The sequence below is a fragment of the Ambystoma mexicanum genome, chromosome 6q (genome assembly GCF_040938575.1).
Source record: "Ambystoma mexicanum isolate Mex_15411 chromosome 6q, UKY_AmexF1_1, whole genome shotgun sequence".
NCBI lineage: Eukaryota > Metazoa > Chordata > Amphibia > Caudata > Ambystomatidae > Ambystoma > Ambystoma mexicanum.
In genome coordinates, this window is record NC_090937.1 from 1,580,795,072 (window position 1) to 1,580,818,878 (window position 23,807).

A 23,807-nucleotide genomic window follows, 5' to 3' on the forward strand; every position below is an offset into this window, starting at 1 on the left:
AGCTGCAAGTAACGTCAACGGAAAATAAATCTGTCCTATACGAACATAGGGATAAGCGTAGAAGAACTGTCACTACTATCCCTCTCTTAGATACAATATTGGATGCAGGAGTAAAAATACCATCTACACCTGTTCTCGTTTCACGACCAGAGAAAAAATACAAGGCCCCCGACACGGCTTCACTATGTCTAAGAGGACATACTAAGCCAGACTAATCACAGTGGCAGCCAGAAAGAAACTGGCGAATCCCTCAACCCCATTGTCAGCACCCCTGACAAGGAAGGGCGATAATTGGAAGCTTTGGGCAGGAAAGTATCATCATCAGCTTCCCTCACCATCAGAGCAGTTAATGCTCTAGCTATGACAGTGCGCTTGGACCGGAAACTATGGCTTTGCATATCAAAGCTAACCAAACACCTACCGGCTGACTTCCAAGAAGAAGCAAGGGCAATAATAACGGGTGGTGAAGCCACATCCGATCACATGATCGATGAAGCAGTAGACGTTGCAGAATCAGGCTTCTGTCAAATGGCCCGCGGTACGGTCCTAAGGAGGCAAACTTGGATGAAAACAACAAACTTCAGACCAGACATCCAGGCACAAATCCTGGATATGCCCTTCGATGGGCATGATCTCTTTGGCAAGAAGATTGATGATCATTTTAAGGGGATGAAGACTGACACAGATACAGCTCGAGCTATCAGCTCGCTAAAAGATAAGGACAAAGAATGCTGCACTTGATCCTTTCGAGGCTCATCCTCCGAATACAGAGGATTCAACCGTCTGTCCTACAGTCAGAGACACAAGGCAGTACTTTTCAAGATAACAGATACCACCAGTCGACAGCCAGGTTCAATACACAAAGACATGGCTCTAACCACCAGTCCAAAACACAATCCAAACAGAACGGACAACTCATACCGTTTCCACCCACAGTACACCCCGGTGGGAGGAAGAATAAACCGCCATTACCATCACTTGGAAAGATTACATTGGACAAGTGGGTGTTGCAAGTGATTGGGTGTTGCAAGTGATTCGCGAGGGTCACACAATCGAATCTCTGGATCAACCGCCTTCCCTTCTGCCCGCACCACGCAAAGCACATCTCGTGAAACATATGGCAATCGAAATTCGCAAGCTGCTCCAGAAAGTAGCCATAAAACCAGTCTCAGGGAAACAAGGGGTAGCGGGAGGCTTCTACTCCCTGTTTTTCCTAGTCAGAAAAAAGAACGGCCAGTGAGGGACCAATATTGGACGCTAAATCAGATCAAGCGCATCAAATTCAAGATGTTGTCATTACGAAATGTCCTCCCTTTGTTAAACAAACACGACTTCCTGGCAACCCTGGACCTGGAAGATGCCTACTTCCATATTCCCATCCACCCAGCACACAGAAGGTTCCTCAGATTTGCCAGAGGGGGTGGGGGGAAGACATTTCCAATTCCTTGTCCTTCCATTCGGCCTAAGGTCAGCACCAAGAGTCTTCACCAAGTGTCTGGCACCGGTGGCAGCAAAGCTCAGACGAGCAGAAACTGAGGTTTTTCCATATCGGGACGACTGGTTAATAAGGGCAAGTTTGTTCGACCTCGCAGCCTCGGCGGTTGCAAAAACAATAAATCTTCTGAAGGAGGTAGGTTTCTTCATAAACTAAACCAAATCATGCCCGATACCCGCCAAGATGGTTCTCTTCCTGGGAGCAGAGCTGAACACCTGTATACCCAGGGTACGGCCCTCGGCGGACAGAATATCAGCAATGTTACAACTGACCTTATGGTTCTACGACAGCGTGACAACCATGGTACGATCTTGCAAATCACTCCTGGGCATGATGTCCTCATGTATACTTCTCATTCTAAACTGCAGACTACACACAAGGCCAATACAAGAGACCATGGTCCACCAATGGGCACAAGCACTCTGCTCATGAGAAGACGCTATCCAGCTTCCAGCAAACTTCCACAGAGCACTCCAATGGTGGAGCACACCACAAAATCTATTGCAGGGAATGCTTTTCCAAGCTCTGACGTAAACGGTTCTTCTCTGAGCAGAAGCGTCTATCAGGCTGGGGAGCACACAAAACAGATCTGCAAACAAAGGACACGTGGTCATACCAAGAGTCCCAACTACATATCAACGTTCTGGAACTCAGAGCAATAAGCTGGGCACTGAAAGCTTTATTACCTGTACTAGCAAGGCAGGTAGTAACGATCCAGACAGACAACACAACCTCCATGCATTAAACCAACAAGCAGGGGGGCACAAGATAAGAGATGCTATCCAAGGAAGCACAGAGGTTATGGGCTTGGGCACTACAGCACAAAGTTCAGCTCAACGCAGAACACCTGCCTGGAGTGAACAATGTCTTAGCGGACAAACTGAGCAGAGACTACACAACCTCCCACAAATGGAAATTAGACAGGGCAGAGGCTCAACAGATATTCCACAGGTGGGGACATCCAGTAATCGACCACTTTGCCACCAAGGACAATACGAAATGTCACCTGTTCCCCTCGAGATATCCAGAGGACCCGTCACTAGGGGACGCTTTCTCAGTAAACTGGACAGGCACGTTTCTGTCTGCCTTCCCACTGATAGCACAAGTACTATGCAGTCTGAAGGAGCAACCGTGGGCACGACAGGTGTGGTATCCAATCCTCCGGCACCTCTCTCAGAGGTCTCCGATTCGCCTCAGGGCTCACCAGAGCCTATTGACGCAGCAGAATTTCAAGGTTCTCCACCACACCCAGCGAGCCTATCGCTCAAGGCATGATTCCTGAGCAGCTAAGATTAGCAAACTTAACTCTTCCTTCAGAATGCTGGGACATAATCAAAGCTTCTACAGCTCCGTCCACACGGACCACATACATCCGGAAATGGACACGTTTCACCAAATGTTGTGAGACTTTAATTTTTGACCCACTCACTACGTCAGTGTAACACATGTTATCATAACTATTACACTTGGCTAAAGCGGGGCTCTCTGTGGCCTCCATTAAGGTACATCTATCCGCCATATCAGCCTATACGACAAATGCTAATCAATCATCTTTACTCACCAATCCAGCGATTAAAATATTTCTTATAAAGGGCTTCTGCAACAATTTCACTAACACCAGCAACAGTGCCCTCTTGGAGCCCGAACACGGTCCTGGCAGCACTCATGGAATCACCATAGGAACCCATACATAGGTGTGACATGAAGTTTCTATCCTGGAAAGCTGCAAACTTGGTAGCCATCAGCGAACTGCAAGCCCTATCATCAGAACCACCGTTCACCATGTTCCAGAAGGAACGCGTTGTCCTTAAAACGTTGGCCGTTTTATCGGAAATGTCCCTCTTGGAGTGGATCATACTTCCGACCTTTTTAAGCAACCACAATTTAAACGCCGAGAGAAGACTACACTTGCGAGATGTTGCTAAAGTCCTCAAATTTTACATTCAAAAGGACTAAGGAGTTCTGTGCTCCTTCAAAGCTTTCCATAGCATTTTCTGGTTGCACGAAAGGACAACGTATCTCTAAGCAAAGTCTTGCACGCTGGGTGGCTCAATGTATAAGTCACTGCCCTCAGTCTAAAAATGTGATCCACTCGCTAGACCCCCTTCAGCTCACTTCACCAGGGGAAGAGCAGCCTCGATCGCTTTTCAGGCAGGGGTACCGATAAAGGACATCTGCAGAGTGGCTACCTGCAGCACGCTGCACACATTTGCCAAACATTATTGCTCAACTGAAGACACCAACAAGGAATCACTGGTTGGATAGGCAGTTCTCCGCCACCTCTTTATGTAAGGTAAGAGCAGCCTTCTCCCGCCTTCCCTAGTAAATGTGACCTACGTCGAGTTGCAATACACTAGGTATAAGACTAACCTTCAGGGTGTAAGGAAATGTGGGCATGCTTAACTGCTTGGTATTTAATTCAAGCATGTGAATCTATGAACGATCCAATGCTGGAGAAGTCTTAGGACTGTATTTCTCCAGCATTGGTATCTTTCATAGATTCACATGAGCCCACCCACCGACCCCGAGAGGCTGCTCCAAGGCCCGGCAGTCATAATACATGTAGTCTACACCAGCTCAAAATCTGAAGATGGCTCCCTGGGGTGTAGCTTAAACCCTGCCACCTCATTGGTTAGGGTCACAAAAGGACCAAAGTGAGGTGGAGGGACTTCATAATTGATTGCCTCATTGGGCCCAATGGGCTACCCCCATTCAATTTTTCTATGGAAATAATGTATATATTTAATTACTAATAATTATTTTAAATCACAGAGGATTCCCTGGCCGACGACGGGGAATATTCAAGCATGTGAATAATTCTGGAGAAATACAGTTACAGGTAAGTAACTAAGACTTATTGCCATTAGTACCTCGGCCCGTTAGATCGGGGTACTAATGGTGTATTTTCGGTTGCGAGAATCTTAGCATTCTGCAACCAAAAAATAATAAAAATGTCTGCAGCGGATGTGGAAACAGTCCATTGTCTCTCTGTGTGGCAGCCATAGCAAACAAAGATAATGACCGCCATGGAAAGGGAGAAGGGACTACATGTAGTACCTTCTCCCTTTCCATGGCGTCCTAGGCAAGTTCAGAGGGAACGTGAAGGACAGGAGAGCGGGGTACGCAAAGACCCAGCCAGGATTTACTGCCGGTAAGGTTTGGAAATGGACAAATCGGAGCTCAGAGGTGGTCAAAAATATGGCGTGCCGGGTACTAAGAGATTTTATATCTCAAACATCTGCAATATTTATTTGTTGTACGATTGTGCACTGTTAAACCAAATTAACCCATTGAAATGTACCCCCGCTTTCCTTCTACCCAGTCAAAAAGTGCTATTGGTAGGATTTTCTGACGGGTAGCAAAAAGTGACATTACAATTGCTGGCAGATTTTCCTACCGATAGAATTCTCTTTTTGAGGCATTTCCATGAACAAAGCCTTAATAAATATGTATATCCACTGTACCTGAGAAGATATGTGCTCAACATCCCATTTCACTCCCAAACCGAAGCGTGTGATCCTGGGCAAATCATGTAATCTCTATGTGGCATATCTGGAGTCCAAGTATGTGACGATGTTCATAGCTTCTGCTATTATTATAGGATTATGTTATGTGCTTTTATAAAAACAATCCTCACTCTTGGTTCAATAACTATAGAGTGGCTTCGTATATGCCAATAATATCATTCATGCATTTCACACCACAAAGTTATTTGCCACTCAGCCTAGTCATGGCAACTTATTGTAATGCAACTTTCCATAGTCCCTCTAAGGATGGAAGACTGATGATATTTCTTGCAGTGCTCTTTCTCTGAACTCACTTTTGTTGTTGTCAATCCATATGCAAAAATAGGACTTTTGCATATATTTTGCCCCACAGGACCTGGACAGAGCTCTAACAGATGTGTCCTTTATTTATAGTGGCCCTACAGTTTTTTTTTGTGTGCTGTGTATTATAATTCTATCTGCCTCTAATGTTACCGAAACAGTGATTGGTCGGGGGGGGTGAGGGGGGCAGGGGATAAGGATCTGCTAACATGTCTTAAGTGTCCTGCAAAACTATTTTGTAAAGTTGGCAATTGTCCTAAGCACACTGTTTCTGGATTTTGAAATTAACAGGTTATGGGCCTGATTCACAGAACGTTTTCCTATGGGTTTGAGCCATTATAAAACACGTCCATGAATCAGGCCCTATATGGGTGTGCTCTCATGTAAACACCGACACATCGTCTGACCCCACTAAGCCTTCAAGACTGTCTCTCCTCGCAGAGTACAAGACCTAAAAAAAGTGGGGTGGGGGCTCTGATGGACTGACATCACAAATAGTGAACGTAAATGAGCGCCTTAGATCGCAGTGGGATTAGAAGGTAAAGAGGACAGATAAACATTTTTTTCCCCTCGCTCTGTGCCCTGGTGGAAGAGCACAATTTGAAAGACTGCTGGTGACTGAAGCACCCTGACTTGAAAGAATTCAGTTTCTACTCCGGCGCACATGCAACTTTTTCTCACATAGATTTGATACTAACCGGTGGAAAGATGACTGAAAATTGTAGAACATGCGAGATCGGTAATATTCTGGTTACAGATCGTCCACCTGTGTCTATGGCTCTGAAACTAGACTTGCAATCTGTTAATCATTTACATGGAGAATTAACACTTCAATCCTACATGATGAGGAAATACTGAGAGGATTATATCGGAAGCTAGTCACTTTGTGACGTAAAACCACACAGGTGAACTAAGTACTAGAATTATTTTGGAAGGTTTTAAGTGTACCATGAGAGGTTTAGTCTTGGGACTGTCCTGTGGGGAGAGGAAGAAGGTGGAGAACATGAGGTTGGACTTGGAGAGACGAATTAAAGAAGTCACGAAGGACTTAAGTGACCCGGTATGCACAGATACGAAAGAGTTACGTAATTTGAAGGAGATGAATTTGAAGGAGATGAAGGAGATTATTTCAGAGAGGACAGGGATAGAGTTGTAAACCAACGGTCCAGGAATTGCAGCAGCCGTCCTATTCCAGCTCTTCGGTTCTTTCATTCCAGTGGTCGACTCTGCTTTCCAGTCCAAGAGACTCTCCTTTTAAACAGTTTTCTCATTTTCATTCCAGCCGAGTTGTCACTCACCCAGCAGGATGGCTGTCCTTGCCGGACAGTCAGCAAATCAATCACGCCAGAGTGCATTTGAGTCTCCCAGGAGACCAAGCACAGGGAGTTTCGGGCACCTCCCTCCCTTCCTGCCCACCCGACACTCAGACGCCAGAGGCGGTCTTCAGTCCTGAAGCCCGCCAAAGGCACACAAACAAAGGGACCAAACCTGGTTTGGCGCGCAGTGACCTTCTCAAAAGATGAACACTTTAATACTGGTTACCATCAACCACTAATCATGCTACCATTTCTGTATTCTTAAAGAAGGGGGAAAATGGAAATGTACCCTCCAGCTACCGCTCAATTAGTCAGATTAATACAGATAAGTTCTTGGCGAACGTTCATCGAAAAAGCAAACAAGATGGAGTCACTTCCGTTCCAGTAGCTGTAGATTCAAGCACACAAGCTGGTCACAAAACACTAGAAGGACCTTTCCAAAAAGAAACGGCAAAATAAAATTTAAAAAAAAAAAAAGTCCAGGAGCTGTTTAAACAAAGTGGCTTAAGGCGCGATTTTGAAAAACATGGCTCCAGTGATTTTTAGCTACCGGGGTTCGCAGTCGGGAAAAATCATGGTAGTTCGTTGTAAAACCACTGCCACCAGCCTTATAGGAAAGGGTAGCATTTGACTGCTACATGAGTATTTAGACACAGGAGATTCAATATAACTCCTCCAGCACTCCATTGTAAGATGGTGTGTGCTGGGTCTATGAATTTGGAAAGACTAATAAAGTCAATTTCACTTTACATTCTCTGGGAAACCGTAGTTTATCTCAGTGAAGGTATATAAACCTTTGGAAGTCAAAAATACATCATAGTGTCACTGTACTGAGGGTGCTGTGTAACACATGAAAAGATGATGCCTATATCTAAAACTCCATAATCAAAAGAACACAAGTGAAAAACACACATCAAAATACATAAAAGAGTGGGAAAATAAGCTCGCACTCTTTCCAGGTTAAAAAAAAAAAAAAATCAAGTCCCCAAAATCCAGCAAAGTTGCTGGGGGTCTCTGAGGTGAAGGGAATTAGAACATTTATGAGAATTCTCCCTAACAGTTAGCATGTGCGACACCTAGGTGAAATTCTCAACTTTAGCCAGCATCACATACAGATGGAAATGTGAATGTTAGCATACACCACGCTTGGATGAAACTGGGAATGTTGTGCCACACTGAGATGTAATAATGATCAGTAGCCTGCCTTGCAGGTAGATAGGGCATGGGGATTAGCAGGTGCCACATTCAGATGGAATAGTGAATGAAAGCAGGCAACACACCTAGACATAATTTCAAGGATAGCAATGCTAATTAACCAATCCACTTACAATTTCACCCCTCTGCATACACCTCTCAAACGCTAACCAAACACAACCACTATCCTAAAACACAACAACCCGCACAAACTTCGTTACACTGCAACAACAAAACAAAACACACAGACTTGCACAACAGCACACAACGACTACTGAGCGTAAAACACTCCAAGCCCAGCCAACAGCACATCACTGCTCTTTTGCACTTTTCCAGCTTATTCCAACTAACTCTTCCTCTTTCAGAGCCGCCAGGGGACCACTCTGGTGGTGATAGTTGCGGTACAAATATCCTTTAACATTAACTCATGAAAGTTCACTGGGGAATTATGATTTTCCCCAAAGGGAACTAACACATTGCTTACTAAATATAAAAGGTGGACGCCTTTTATGTCTAAAACGTGAAAAAAAATAAAAACAAATGTATATATTTAAAAATAGGTGCCTTGTATAGGAGAAAGACTATATGACTTCACACCAATGTAGTCAGAGACTCTTGTGGCTCAGGTCTACGTTTGTTGCCACAGCCACGAGACCCGGCAACTCTAAGAAAAACATATAATGAATTCAGCCGCTGCCGTTCACCCGCGTGTTGCCGCGCCTCGAGGCCCGTTCTGTGATCTCTCGCTGCTGTGAAGGAGGCGGTGGTGTGTCTGAGCGGATGGGGGAGGAGGCTGGAGGCCGGCCGGACCCGCCCCTGGTGTAAACCTGGCAAGTGCAGTGACAGTTCGGCGGCTGCAGGGTCAGGGGCTCGGTGAGGGCAGAGATGGAGCCCGGCAACGGCGGCGATAAAGCTCAGCCACTGGGCACCGTGGCCTGCGTGCTGACAGGCGCCTCCCGAGGCCTGGGTCGCAGCCTGGCTCTGGCCCTCTGCTCCCGAGTGCGAGGGCCCGGTTCCTGCTTCCTGCTGCTTGCCCGCTCCGCCGAGGGCCTGGCCGGCGTGGCAGGGGAGTTGCGTGCCGCCTGCCCCGGGCTTGAAGTGAGGTGCGAGGCCGTCGATCTCGGCACCGAGGAGGGGCTGCGGAGGGCGGAGCGGTCGGCACGAGAGCTGCCCCAGGGCCAGGAGAGGCTCCTGCTCATCCACAATGCAGGTAAAGGGGACGTGCTGCTGGGCCCCTCTGCTCGCCCCGCCTTTCCCTGTTCCGTACTGCTACTCACTGATAGCACCTCGTTATCGCCGCTTTAAGTGTTGCTTCCTCTCCTTCTTCTTCTTCTTAATTATCGGAAGCGTGGGCGGACCCACGCAGGCGCTTCCCCATCCTATAGGATGATGTGCACCATCCCCACCAATCAACACACAGGCCACACTTCCACACAAACAACCACACCCCACCAATCCAACACCAGCCACCCGCAATCCCACCGCAAACAACCACACCCCACCAATCCACACCAACAGACACAACACCCCAAACACACACCACCCAGCGAGCCCGGAGACCAGCGCGCAGACCCGCGAGACCCCAGCCCGTACGCCTACACATGTGCTTCAGGCGAGGCACCGCGCGCTGCCGCTCACCCACCGCGACCAACCCGAGCAACACCCACACTACCACATGAACCACCAAACCACAAACAACCACTACCCCCAATTCAACACCAGCCACCCGCAACTCCACCGCAAAACAACCATACCCCACCAATCCAACACCAGCCACCCGCAACCCCACCGCAAACAACCACACCCCACCAATCCACACCAACAGACACAACACCCCAAACACACACCACCCAGCGAGCCCGGAGACTGGCACGCAGACCCGCGAGACCCCAGCCCGTACGCCTACACATGCGCTTCAGGCGAGGCACCGCGCGCTGCTGCCTACCCACCGCGACCAACCCGAGCGACACCCACACTCCCACACGAACCTCTAGCCACCAAACCACAAACAACCACTACCCCCAAATCAACACCAGCCACCTGCAACCCCACCACAAACAACCACACCCCACCAATCCAACACCAGCCACCCGCAACCCCACCGCAAATAACCACACCCCGCCAACCCACACCAACAGACACAACACCCCAAACACTCACCACCCAGCGAGCCCGGAGACCGGCGCGCAGACCCGCGAGACCCCAGCCCGTACGCCTACACATGCGCTTCAGGCGAGGCACCGCGTGCTGCCGCCCACCCACCGCGACCAACCCGAGCGACACCCACACTACCACACGCACCTCCAGCCACCAAACCACAAACAACCACCACCCCCAATCCAACACCACCAGCCACCCTACCACAAACCACACCCAACCAATCCACACCTACAGCTACCCTGCCACAAACGCCCCCCACCAACTCACACCCCGACCTCAGCTCCGCTACTCCCGCCACTACCAATCGCATCCGCCATCCGCGCAACACCTCTCAACAGCCCAACCACCGACCCGAAACATGCCGACCGCACTTCAACGTTCAGTCCCCAATCTCCCGGGGGCTCGCACTCCGTCTGCCGCCTCCGAAACCCAAGGCCTTGAAGCGCCACGGACTGCGTGCCTCTCTCCCACGACCACTTCCCATCCCAGGAAACAACCCAACGATGCTCCCTGCTGCTGTGGCAGTTCTTCAAGTGGGGTGTGGGGGCGGGGCTTGCATGATGGACGTGGCCTATTTCTCCAGTCACAGTAACCGCCTTTTCGGGGGCATTGCCTGTGTGACACACTCACCATTTGCTGAAGTCTATGTTCTATTTGGGATGCTGGGTACCTCACCGAGAAAGTTTCAGCCTCCTGGGAAGCCATAACCATCACTACCTCCACGTCCACTCTTCCTCATCCCAGTACTCACTTCATGAGGGCCCCTGCCTCCGACACAGGACCTTCTTCTATTTCTTTAAATTCCTATTACTCCTCCCCCACATCCACGTCACTCAGTTTAATTTTTCCTGCCTCCGGCAGGTTGGACTTTTTTGTCCCGGTGTGGGGCACTGGGGAGCACCGATTGCTGGCCCCCTGGGGGGGGGGGGGTGTGTGGCGGGGCCCTCGGCTCCCTCAGGTGCGGCGTTGCTCCTGGGCCACCTGCGGCTCTTGGCGTCACCGTTGAGTGGGAATGCCTCGCTCGGTTCTTTGCTGGGCTCTGGACCGCAGCGGGAGCATTGTGTCCCGGGTCCTGCACGGCCCGGGGAAGGTAAGGAGAGGGGAGGACAGGGCTTGATGTTTTTCCCCTCTCCTCCTGTTTTTGGCCATCTTGATTCAACAGGCCTTTTCCTCGTGCTCTGTGTACACATCTTTATTGGAAATGATGGCAAGCACTTGGCAGTATGGGCTAGCCTTCCCTTTTGTTGTGTGGCCTCTCTGCTTCTTGTCGTGGGGTGACAGTGGCAGAGAGTCTTTGAAAGTGCGGGGGCTCTGTTCTGTCGCAGGCATGTCACATACTACCCGCTCCTCAGACACACACAGCACAGGATGTACCGGATGTTAGCTGCATTCTCTGAGGGAAGGTAAGGAGAGTGGAGGACTGTGCTTGATATTTTTCCCCTCTCCTGCTGGTATGGCCATCTTGACTCCTTCAACATGCCGTTTCCTCATGCTCTGTGTACACATCTTTATTGGAAATAATGGCAAGCACTTGGCAGTATGGGCTAGCCTTCCCTTTTTGTTGTGAGGCCTCTCTGCTTCTTGTCGTGGGGTGACGGTGGCAGAGAGTTTTTGAAAGTGCGGGGGCTCTGTACTGTCACAGGCATGTCACATACCACCCGCTCCTCAGACACACGCAGCCCAGGATGCACCGGATGTTGGCTGCATTCTTTGCGTGCAGCCTGTGAAAACGGCACGGATTTGGACACGTCTGCAAGCGGCCGGAAAGGTACCGGCTTGGCATAGTCTACACTTCGGGTTCGAGTCTCTACGGTGCTGACTCATCCCTTCATCCTTCCCAGACTGACGCATTGGAACGATTTAGAGCTTGGGGCTACCAGCTACTGGATACAGGGCTCAAGCCACCTCTCAGTCATGTGGCGAGTTAGTGGTGTGTTTGGGTCTGTGCTAGCTATGGACGCAGACTCCTTGTCCTGTCCTCTTTGAACTGCACGAGGGAAGGTCAAAGGAGATGATTTTCTTTTCCCTTGTCTGGCATGGAATTATAGAAAATGCATAATGGAAGTAATGGCCATTCAAAGGGTTCCCAGTGTCTCTTCTTTTAGGGCCTAGGTCCTCCGGTGCCGACGTGTTGCTTTCACGCCTCCTCTCAGACTTGTGGGAAGTGATATGGCACATGGTGGCACATATCTGTGCTTAGAGGGGTTCTCGGAGCCCCTGGTGCCGGTGGAGGGGGATGTCACTTCAGTGGGTTTTTCCAGTGTAGGCATACCCCAAGTGGGGGGATGCCTTTGATGTCTGCTATCCGGGATGGATTGCTTTGCCCCGCTTTGTGACCGTACTCTGCCCTTTTGACGCCAGCCTGGTGGCTCCTCTGTCGGCTGGGGGGGCCATGGTCTGCTGGACTTCTGGGCTGTCCTGTATCTTCCTTTGATAAGTCGGATCTTTTCGTGGGCTGACAAGCATGCTGTTATATTGTGGCACAGGCATGCTTCAACATCATGTGATTTTCCTCTGGTGCAAGTGCAGTGACTGGCGGTTTTCCCTGGCACCTTGTCTCTATCTTCTTGGAGGTGTATGGGACCGGTGGGGTTCGGCTTCCTGGGTAATGGGCTCCTTCCGGAGGTGGGTATCAGTTGCCGTTGCTTTCTCCTCCTGTCCAGGTTTGCATGGTTAGGACTTTGGTACCCAGCTCACGGTCCAAGTAGTTGGCCATGGGATCCGTTCTCTCCGAACGGTTGTTGTGGGTTACCGTCTTTCCCGTTCCTCTCCTTGTTCAGGGTCAAGTTTTCTACTTGCGGGTGTTCCTGGTCCCTATGCCTTCTAGAATGTGTCACCTGCTTATAGGTCTCAAGACCCTGCACTGCTTGTCCGGACGTCTGGGGAGAGCGTACTCTGGATGTTGTGCAGGGGGGGCGCTTGCTGGCTGGTCTGGGCTGGGTTCTCAGAAGGCAGTATGTCTCGGCTCGCCTGTTGCTGAAGTTACAGGGCACGTGGGGTCTTGCGTGTTTTCCGGTTCCTTGAGCCCGTCTTCGGTTACGTCCCCTGGAGTCTTATACTCTCTCCCACTAGCTCCCGACGTCTCGGCTTTCGTAGTTTTGTTTTCAGTGTCCCCAGCGCTGCGAGTCTCCCTGCTATGGTGGCGGGGGGTTTCAGGTCTACAGGCTGAGGTGTGCATGGTCCTTCCTCCTGTGGCCTCTCTTATTACCGATGCCAGCAGAAAGGGTCTACATTGGGGGTCCTCTCAGCTCAAGGGTTGTGCGATCTGGGGAGAACCGGCAATCATCCAATTGGCAAGAGTTGTGCCATTGTCCAAGCGCTGGTGTACTACGAGGAGTTGCTGGACGGTCGGCGGTTTTGATCCGATCGGACAATACGACGGCCTTGGCATATGTCAACTGCTAAAGGGGTTGCGGCCGCTCCTTGAATGCTCTGGCAGCGCTGATAGGCACCTGGGAGGAATCTCATCTGGTGTCTCTGGTGGCCTCACGTATCAGAAGGGTGGACAATGTTCAAGCGGATCTTCTCAGACGCTGGTTTTCACTCCTCTGCGGAACTGGTCCTGTTGGCTCAGGTCTTTGCGGTGACCTGTGTCAGATTGGAGTCCCCGGTTCTAAACCTGTTTGCATCCCCGGCCTCAGCAGAAGTTCCCCTCTTCTGCTCTCGGTTTCAGGCCAGGGGGATTGGGGGTGGGCACCCTTTCTGTACAGTGGCCATCAGGTTTTCCTTTGTCTTTCCGCCTATTCCCCTTCTGCCCCGGGTGGTTTTGGCGCATCAGAGTGTCCAGGGTGACTGTGTTGTTGTTAGCTCAGTTCTGGTCCCGCCGGAGTTGGCTCCCCTCTCTGTTGGAGCTTCGGTCCTAGGAACCTTTGCTGGTTCCGAATTGGCCGTGTCCCCTTCAAGGGGATCTGTAGTTGGAATTCCACCGTGTGTAATGGGCAGTGTGGCTATTGCTCAGTCTAGGTTGATATCTCAGCGGTTCTCAGATCCTGTAGTTGAGTACATAATGGATGCTCTAAGACCCTCCACTCTGAAGGTGTTCGGCAGGCATTGGAGCCATTTCCGAGACTGGTATGGGCGGTCTGGGATCTCTCCCCTGCGTTCTGGCCTCTCTGCTATCCTTCGATTCCTCCAGAAGGGCTTTTGACAGGGGCCTGGCAGTTTTTTTCCAGGCTTCGCTCTCAGTGGGCCTCCATGAAATTCCTTTTGGGGCACTCTGATGGTCACTTGGATGGGGAGGTGTTGGTGGGGAAGTTGCTCCAGGGTTTTTCTTCTTCCCGTCCTTGTGCTGATAAAGGGCTTCCCCCTTGGGATCTCCCTCTTGTATTACGGTTCCTTCAAGGGCCTCCTTTTGAGCCCTTTTTTCCGAGATTGATATCAAACATCTTACACTGAAATCTGCTTTTCTTATTGCCCTCGCTTCTGCCCGTAGGCTTGGGGAGGTTGGGGCTCTCTTATGTCACCCTCCTTTCCTGAGGGTGCTGCCAGACTCGGTGGTGCTGAGGTGTGGTCCGAAGTTCCTCCCTTAGGTTGTATCTCAGCTTTCACACCTCTCAGGATCTGGTTCTCCCTGACTTCTTTCATGATCCGAGAATGCATGAGGAGGTGGCTTGGCTTAACATTAGGTCCGGCGGGACGTGTTGGAGTATTTGGCTAGGTTTGCTTTTTTCCACCAATCTGGTAGTCTTCTGATTGCTTGTGGTCCGGCTGGGGCTGGGCATAACGCATCTGTGGTTTCCATTTTCCAGTGTTTCCGGGTTGTGATCTTCAGGGCCTATGTGGCTTCTGGCCTGCCTGTGCCTGCGCACGATCAGGGGCGGTCCGCCAGGGGTTTGGCGGCTTCCTGGGCCGATGCAAGGAGGGTTTTTATCTGCAAGATATTTGTATGGCTGCCGCCTTGGCTGGTCTAGGCATTTTCATCAACCGCTATGGGTTGAGTTTCTCCCACTCGGGGGGGGGGGGGGGTTGGTTCCTTCATGGTTGGAGTTTTGTCTGTGGGAATGTGAATTAAGAGTTATTGTGGGTGTGTTTGCTGCACTGTTTTTAGCTCTGTGTCTCATTGGGACCTTTTCCCCGTTGCTACTTTGGTATACCTAACGAAGTGAGTACTGGGACGAGGAAGAGTGGACGTGGAGGTAATGCTCTGATTACTTACTGGTAATATTCATTACTCTTAGTCCTACTCTTCCTCGTCACAGTACTGATGACCATCCTCACCCTCCCTGCAGGGAAGGTCCCATGCTCTGGCTTGGTAATATGAAACTGAGTGACGTGGATGTGGGGGAGGAGTTATAGGAATTTAAAGAAATAGAAGAAGGTCCTGTGTCGGAGGCCGGGGCCTCATGAAGTGAGTACTGTGATGAGGAAGAGTAGGACTAGGAGTAATGAAGATTACCGGTAAGTAATCAGCCATTCACTCTCCTCTCCCATTATCTTGCGCCCATGTTTGAGGAATGACCTATTCATGACGAAACTTAACAGTATCTTGACTGCCTCTGCTCCACCCACCATAAATACCTCACCTTTCCGGTACAACAAGAGGGCGTGGCCACTGACCTGCAACTTTCTCTGCGTGACGGAAAAGAGACGGTTGAGAATGGTTGCCCAGAAGAAATGTAATGCCACAGTAAGAAAGGGCTACGCTGGCTGCCCCAGCCCCCGCTGGAGATGTGTGGGGCCCATTTCAATATGATGTTGGGGGCTCCCTCTTAGACTGAAAATAGTCTGAGGCACCCTTGAAGTGTATACTTTACAATGCCTAGAAAGATAAGCTTAATAGCTGCCGATTATCATGAGATGGCTAGCCAGTAGGAGGCTTAAACACGAAATGCCCTCTGAAGAGCTCTAAATCGTTTTTTTCAACAAATGGTTGATGTGTAGGAACCAATGTTAGAAGGCAATGATGTGATAATACTTCTGTATATTCCGTGGGAAGTGAGAGCCTGAAGGGCTCGAGAAAACACAGCTTGTAATGCCAGCGCTGCAAAGCGCACATTTAGAGCAATTAATATACTGCAGTCTTACAAGGCTCCTGACTGGCACTTAGGGGCAGTAGCTGGGTGGCCCCTTGAGGCCCCTTTTATTTGAAAAGGTTGAAAGGCCCTGATGCTAGCCAAGTAATAACAATAATCCTTCTTGGTTTTAAATCAAGTATGCTATGCGTTATTACTTGGCTAGACTGGCATTTGGAGGAAGCCAGTCTAGCCCTTTGTTACTGTGGCATGAATTTATTAAAAAAATGAAACCGCGTTCCTGTGTACCCCTCCAGCTCCATTCCGGAGTACACTTACTAGTCCATCTTCGGAAAGATAGTAGCGGGACACCTCCAGTTCGCCACCCTCATTGTCAATGAGGGTGCTGAACAGCAGATGACCCGCTGCCAGGACAATTAATAATTGTGCCCAGCCGCCGGCACAAATGTCCTGGCAGCGGGACACCTCCCGCCGGCACCCAATTGTCCTGGCAGTGGGACACCTCCCGTTCGGCACCTCATTAACAAAGGGGGTGCATAATGGCAAAGGTGTCCCTCTGCTAGGAGGACAATGAATCATTGTGCCCAGCCGCCAGTTCATATGTCCCAGTCAGGCTACTGAAAGGGCCACTGGGGGGAAGCTGGTTCCCCTCGCCCCTGCTCGGTACGCCACTGATCACGAGACACAACAACGATGCCCTTTGGCCAATCGGCACGGACTCTGGTGGCCTTGGTTGCATCCAGTCTGCACATTGTAAATATCCATTTGGCTCAGTTGTTGAATAAATTGCCGTCTATAAGACTCTCTCAGTATATTATCAATTCAGTCAATGAGTAAATCACACTCGTTCTATAAATAAAGCCACGTGTAAGCGAGGGTCAAACTGGCTGAGTTGCATCTAAGAGCATTTTGGGAGAATAAGAATGACCACAGATTTTATATTGACAAATATTGCTGTGATATTGATTCAATAATTACATTCTTTCGAGCATGGAAAGGATGGTAGGATTAGTGCACATTTCATGTGTCCGTCACAACACTCCGCTTAACAGTAACATTATTACTAGCCTCGAGTCTTACATATGGAGAGCCTCACCTTAAATGCATTGCTGAACGATGCGTATTGTTGTAGCTGGTGAGCAGAGGGAACCCGGTTCAGGAATACATTTTGCAGACTGCCAGAGCTATGGCCTGGCTTGCCCTGACCCACTTAAAGCCCTGACCTACTGACTGCCACTTGTCACCACTCCAGCTTTCTGCTGCTATCCTCTCCTCACTCATGATATGATAAGTTATTTGTAACGTGCTTAATACTCAGAGGTTTCTAAGCATGGACCCGGGGATCGAACCTGTGCTGCTCCGTGTTGTCTTGCTTCCAAGGTGAGAACGTTGCCACTGAGCTATCCTTTCAAGATTCTTGACCTCAACTGCACCTTTTGATGACCACTCAACTCTCCTGATCATCCCTACCCCTTCTACTCTCCCCTTTACACAGTGGCTTTTGAATAAGAAGCTGCTGAATAAGTAATTAACTTTAGCAATATGCAGCTCCCCGATTCTCCAGTTAACTTTTTAATGCTCCTACTTTATACACTTTCTCCCCAGCCTTACCTTTGAGGGGCGACCTTCTGCAGGCACCCCCTTCTGCAAGCTTTTCCAGGAACCCCCTTCTCCAAGCTTGGCCTCATGTCCCTAATAGGGAGGAATGTTGTTGCCCTGACCCTACGGGTTCCGGCCACCAGAGGCGGCATGCTTGTCCCATAAGGGAACACATAGAAGTAAACAAATAAACATGCAGACCCCAGGGTAAAAAGGTATTTAATTACATGCTTAGTGTGTTTTCTTTATGTATGTGCTGTGTCTGTTTATTTGGACTTAACCATTCAGTCCACCATGGGGCTTGATGGAATGTTTAGTAAAGTAAGAAAAAAAAATGGAAAATAACTCCCCTGGCTAGGAATAGGTTGGGAAGGGGAGAAAAGAATCCTGAAAGCATTTGAAAGAAAAACACAGTTAAAAAAGACTGTTAAAAAAGGAGAGAGGTAAAAGAGGCAGGGGAGATTGCAAGAAAAGAAAAAGACTTACCTGAGGGAGTGGCACTTTCTTGAGCTGCCCCTGTGGGTTAAAATTCATCAATGGTGCCAGGCAGCGCAAGGGGCAGTCTTCGCTCTCCTCTCAGAGAGTGTTCCTGGAGGCCGAGTAGCAGATGCTAGGAGTAGGTCGGCCGCCCCAGGGCCATTGCAGTTGTCGATCAATCCGGTAGCCATACGGGCCAAAGAATCACCAAGGGCTAGGCAGTGGGTGTGGGGCTGCCGAGGCAGGAGATATGATCTGAGAAGTCATTTATAACGCGCTTGTACACAAATGTTTCTAGGCATGACAAGACAAAGTAGGGAAGACAAAGGGAGGACAAAACAAACTTAAAAGGCCTTGTGTCATTCAGATTGTGCAAGGTGAAACTAAAGTGCAGGGGGGGAGAGGGGAAAGTGCAGCTGAGAGGGAAGAGGGGAAGTGCAGCGAGGGCAGCACAGCGCTGGGTAAGTGCAAGGAGGCTGGGGATGGTTGGGTTACAGTTACAGTCCTTAAGCGTGTGGTAGGCCCGGAGGCAGTGCAGGGGCAACTGGCTGTGGAAGGGCCTGGTACCCAATGAGACTCTGAGGGTAGCCGGGCCACCAGTCAGCGCAGCGGACAGTTAGGTCAGTAGGGGATAAAGAGAGAGAAGGAAGGTCTTGAGCTGATTTCTGGAACTTCTGGTGATCCGGCTAAAGTTTGAGAGGGACAGGGAGGCCATTCCAGAGGGAGGCACTTGCAGAGGAGAGAGATCTGCTCCCCACTCTCTGCATGGAGAAGTGTCTGACCCACAGAGAGTTAGAGGTGGCTGAGCGAAGGGCTCAACTCGAGAGGGAAGGTGTTTAGCAAGAGAGAGTTGGATGTAGTGCGGGCCCAGGCCCCAGAAGGCCTTTTGGACGATGCAGAGGGTCTTGAACATGATCCTTGCAGCCACTGGGAGCCAGTGAAGAGATTTCAGGGCTGGAGAGATACGATCCCTGGGCTTGATGCCAACGACAAGTCTCGCAGTCCTGTTCTGGATTAGTTGCAGAGGGCAGATAGTAGAGGAAGGCAGATTGAGAAAGGGACTATTGCAGTAGTCCAGCCTTGAGAGAACCAGGGTTCTGGAGACAGTGAGCTTCTGGAGGAAGGTGAGAAAAAGTAAGAGTACCGCTGAGAAGGTTCAGCTGGTAGTGGGCCTTCTTGGCAAGGACCTTGATGTGGAGTCAAAGATGACACCAAGGGTTTTTGCCTCGCTGAAAGATGAAGGAAGAGGACCCAAGGAGGGTGACCAGCGTGAGATAGTGAAAGCAGGAGCAGAAGTCCCAATGAGAAGGATCTCTGCCTTACTGGCATTAAGGCAGAGATCATTAGAGGCGCACCAATGCTGAATTGCGGATAGACAGTCAGGAATGAGCGAGAGAGGAGAGGAGGCTGAGGGGAGCCTGGAAGAGAGCTGAGTGTCACTCGCATAACACTGGAGAAGGTGTAGATAAGTTGGACCAAATGGGCAAAGTAGACCTTGAACAACCTGGGTGAAAGGTTAGACTACTGGGGAACACCACATGTGGAGAGAGAGGTGGTGGAGAGAAAGGACCCAAGTTGGACCTGGGAGGATCGGTCTAGGAGGAAGAAGGACAACCACTTCAGGGCCTGATCAGTGATGCCCAGGTTCTTACAGGGTCGATTGATCAGGATGGCGTGATTGGCCTTGTCAAAAGCAGAGGAAAGTTGAAGGAGGATGAGGACAGAGGGAAGGTTAGTGATTAGTGAACAGATCTTCATAGGTGATCAGGAGAGCAGTTTCCGTGCCTCTGGCTGCTCTGAAGCTAGACTGAGGGTCATGGAGACGACCAACAGATTCATTGTGGAGAGTAAGATGGAAGATGGCCAGCTTTTCCAGGAGTTTGTTCAGGAAAGAAGTGATGGAGATCGGACAATAGTTTGCCGGACAGGTAGGATCAGCAGAAGGCTTCTTCAGGAGGGGGTGCACAAGGCTGTGCTTGAGGAGACAGGGGAGAGATCCAGTGGTGAAAGAGTGATTGCAGAAATCAGCCATAGCTGGAGCGAGGGTGACACTGGGGTTCTTGATGGTTCTGCAGGAGCAGGGGAGCACCTGTTTGGACGGCACTTTCATAGATCCGACCTTTCTAGAAACTTCGTCAGGTGCTGTCGGAGAGAAAGAGAAATAAGGTGGAGGAGAAGGAGGGGCCAGCCAGAGTGGGGCCGAGCTAGGTATAGGTAGCGGAGAGAGCAGACAGGACGTCCTGACTTTTAGTGGTGAAGTGAGAAGTCGGAGCCGTACAGAGGGCCTGAGAGGGAACAGGAGAGGTGAGAGTTCGGCCATGTTGTTAGAGGCCACGGAAAAGCGGGCTTGGATGTGTACTCTCTTATTGGACAGGACAGAGAGTCTGTATTGCCTCTGGAGCAGGCGGCAGACCAGTTTGTAGGAGGATGCTTCCGAAGACCTCCATTTCCTCTCAGCCACCCTGTACCTGGGTTTCAGGGCGGCAAGGTCGCAGTCATACCAAGAGTTGCACTTGGAGGTTGGTTTCAGATGGATTCTTATGACCGGGGCAAGGACGTCCAGGGTGTTGGAGATAAAAATATGTAAGTTAGAGAGGGCTGTCTCAGAGTGGTAGTCAGCTGCAGGCGTAGGAGGAGCAGAGAAAGTAGCAGCAAAAGCCTCCGCTGACACACACATTTCATGGGCCGAATGACCGATAAGGTAGGTGGCAGTGCCGGGTAAGCTTAGCCTGAGGGACAGAGAATTTCAGGTGAGAAGAGAGCAGAAAGTGATGAGTCCAGGAGAGAGGAGTGGTGAGAGGGTTGGAGAGGGGAATGTCTGAGTAGAGGAGAACATCCAAGGCATGTCCAACAGAGTGAGTCGGGCCAGAGGGGATAATGGAAAGAGAGAGAGTGTTGCAGAGGTTACGCAAGAGCCCAGAGGAGGGATTAAGAGCATCCAAGCAGGAGGGGTTGAGAGGTAGAGGCAAAGAGGGAACGAAAGAGGTCAGCCCACTCGGAGAGGAAGTGGGCAACCTGGCCAGGTACCTGTAGATGGTGGCCTCATTCAGCGAGAGACCTTGAGAGATAAAGAGTCTGCAGATCAGGCATTCAAAGGAGGAGTATGCCTGCATAGGAATGACAGATGCAAGGACCCACTCGGGAAAGATCAGGGCTACTGACTACTTCCGGGTCAGTAGTTCTGGGTATGGAGAGGATCTTGTAGCCATCAGGGATGAGAGTGTCAAAACTTGTGACATAGCTGGCCGTGAACCATGTCTCGGTGAGAGTGAGGACACTGCGGGGCTGCATGCTTTTCAATTGAATGCACGCTACCTTGTGGTACACGCCTCTTTCTGTCCTGACTTACTACAAGATACCTTGCCTGATTTTTGCCTTTTTTACGGAGACCTGGTTCAGGAATTCCTCGGACCCGGTTATTGGCCAGGCATTACCTCCCAATTATGCCATTCTCGGATATGATCGTTCCTCCGGCCGTCACGGTGGTGGAATTGCATTGATTTTTAAAAGTCATTTTTTTTCTATCAATGCCTTTCCGGGTCCCCCCGCGCCTCCTCTACCGGGTCCTCCTGCTTGTCGATGGCATAGTGTCTGCCGGCCTGCCATTATTAACAACATCATTGACATCTTCCTGTGTCGACCCATTGGATCTCTCCTCTTTGACCTCGGCACTTACTGCTGCGGCCAATATTCTGGCTCCTCTTCGGCCCTCTAAGCCTCACGCTCGTCCTTTGCAACCCTGGTTCTCGGCCCCTCTTGATGTGCTGCACTAAGCGCCAGGCCGAACGCAGTTGGAGAATTGATTATTCTCCCCCTGCCCTGTCTGCCCTCTGTGGGGCTATTGCCAGCTATCAGCGTGCCATCTTTGATGCTATGTGTGCTTTCCTCACCTCTTCCGTTGAAGTGGCTACTAACGCCCCTAAAACTCTTTTTTTAAATTGTGCATGCTTGGTCCACTCTCCCTCCTGCCAATTCAATGAGCCCTTCTCTTTCTCTGCGCTGTTCTTTATCCTTTTTTTTTCCAGGATAAAATTTCTCTTATCCGACAGAAGGTCCTTGCTGCCCAGCGCTCGGCTTCTCTGTCTCCCTGTGTTGATCAAGCTCTTACTCTCTCGCCTCTCTGGTCTCAGTTTTCTGTATTCTCTGAGGCTGACATTATCGCAGCTACGCTGCATCTTAGATCAGCCTTTCCAGCCGACCCTATTCCTCTCAGGGTCATTAAGGAGATTATTCCTCAGATTGCCAGACTGTATCTCCCTCTGCGAATCTTTCTCTATCCATGCGTGTTGTACCTGCTTCTCTTAAACATGCGCTGGTCATTCCCCTTCTCAAGAAGCCCAGTCTGGACCCCGCTCTCTCGGCTAATTTCTGTCCCATTTCTCTTCTGTTCTACCCTATGAAATTGCTTGAATCACTTATGCCTTTGTTCTCCGCTTTTCTGGAAAACTCTTGCTGCCTTCACCTGTTCCAGTCAGGCTTTAGGGCTGGTCAAGGTACTCAATCGGTTTTAGTGTTGGTGGTGGTGATCTTGCCCAGATTGCTGGCCAGGGGTGGGGGATTGCTCTCCTCCTCCTGGACCTCTCTGTGCCGTTCAACACCATTGACGACGGTATTCTTATTCAGCTGTTTTACCAACCAGGCATCTCTGGCACAGTCCTGCAGTGGTTAGTTTCTTTTCTTACAGATCACTCTCAATCTCAGTTTCATTCCCCTTGTACATCTTCTGCTCTTCTTCTCATCTGCAGAGTACCTAAAGGTTTGGCACTGTCTCTTTTACTTTTTAATGTCTACATTCGCCCGCTCATTCTGCTGATTCAGTCTTTTGCTTTTCGTTGTTATTCATATGCCGACGATACCCAGATCTTGATGCGTCTGAATTTGGCCTCGTCCGACACTGCTCTCCACTGTCATTCTTGCTTTTCGACAATTCATACCTGGATGGTATGTAATTGGCTTTGTCTTAATTGGGATATAACCGAGGTACTTCTAGTCGGTCCCCAGCCTGACACTTCTCTCTGGTCTTTTGGCCTACGGAGCTGGGTCCCCTACCCATCCCTCCTGCATTGTCAAAAACCTGGGGTTAAGCTCTCCTCCTCTGTCTCTCATTTCTTCCACAGGTGAGTGCAGTATGTCAGGCTGTACACTTTAAACTTCGTGTTCTTCGTAAGGTTCTCCCCTATCTCCCAGTTTCTCTTTGTCCGACTGTTTTCTTCTCTTATTTCTGGCTCTCTTGACTACTGTAACTCTCTATACTTAGATCTACCTAAATATCTGGTTCTTTGCGTTCAGGTACTTCAAAACTCTGCGGCACGTCTGGCTTTGTGGGCTCCCTGGTTCTCCTTGGCCTCTGTTGCTCTTAAGGCTCTGCACTAATTGCCTATTGCTAGCAGGTTACATTTTAAATCCCTGTGCATAGTTCATCGCGCTTTCTACAAGAGCGGACCAGTCTATCTTCAGGTGAAATTCGTTCATTATGTTCCCTTTCATTCTCTCTGCTCTGCTTCTTCTTGCTCTATCTACGTCCCTCGTGCCCGGCTGGCCTGCTTCGGAGACCGCTCCTACTTGGTCTGTGGTGCACAGTTGTGGAACCTGCTTCCTCTTCCATTGCGTCAGGTTCAGGACCATCTTTCCTTCTGTCGCCTACTCAAGACTCTGCTCTTCCCCTCTGATTAAATTCTGTACTTTCTGCTTTATCTTCTGACGTAGGACTCTCTTTGCCTAGCGCCTTGATGCCCTCTTTGGTAAATGCTGCACTTTATAAATGCCC

The 23,807-nt window shown here is 49.9% G+C and overlaps 1 protein-coding gene across 1 annotated transcript in view; it reads left to right on the top strand.

Annotated features, from left to right (window-relative positions):
* The first annotated feature begins 8,562 nt into the window (after window positions 1-8,562).
* Window positions 8,563-23,807, top strand: part of SPR (sepiapterin reductase) — a 104,890-nt gene continuing 89,645 nt past the window's right edge. Inside the window, exon 1 of the mRNA XM_069632301.1 lies at window positions 8,563-9,042. Coding sequence (XP_069488402.1) covers window positions 8,718-9,042 — 325 coding nt within the window. The 5' untranslated portion in view covers window positions 8,563-8,717. The remainder of the gene's footprint in view (window positions 9,043-23,807) is intronic.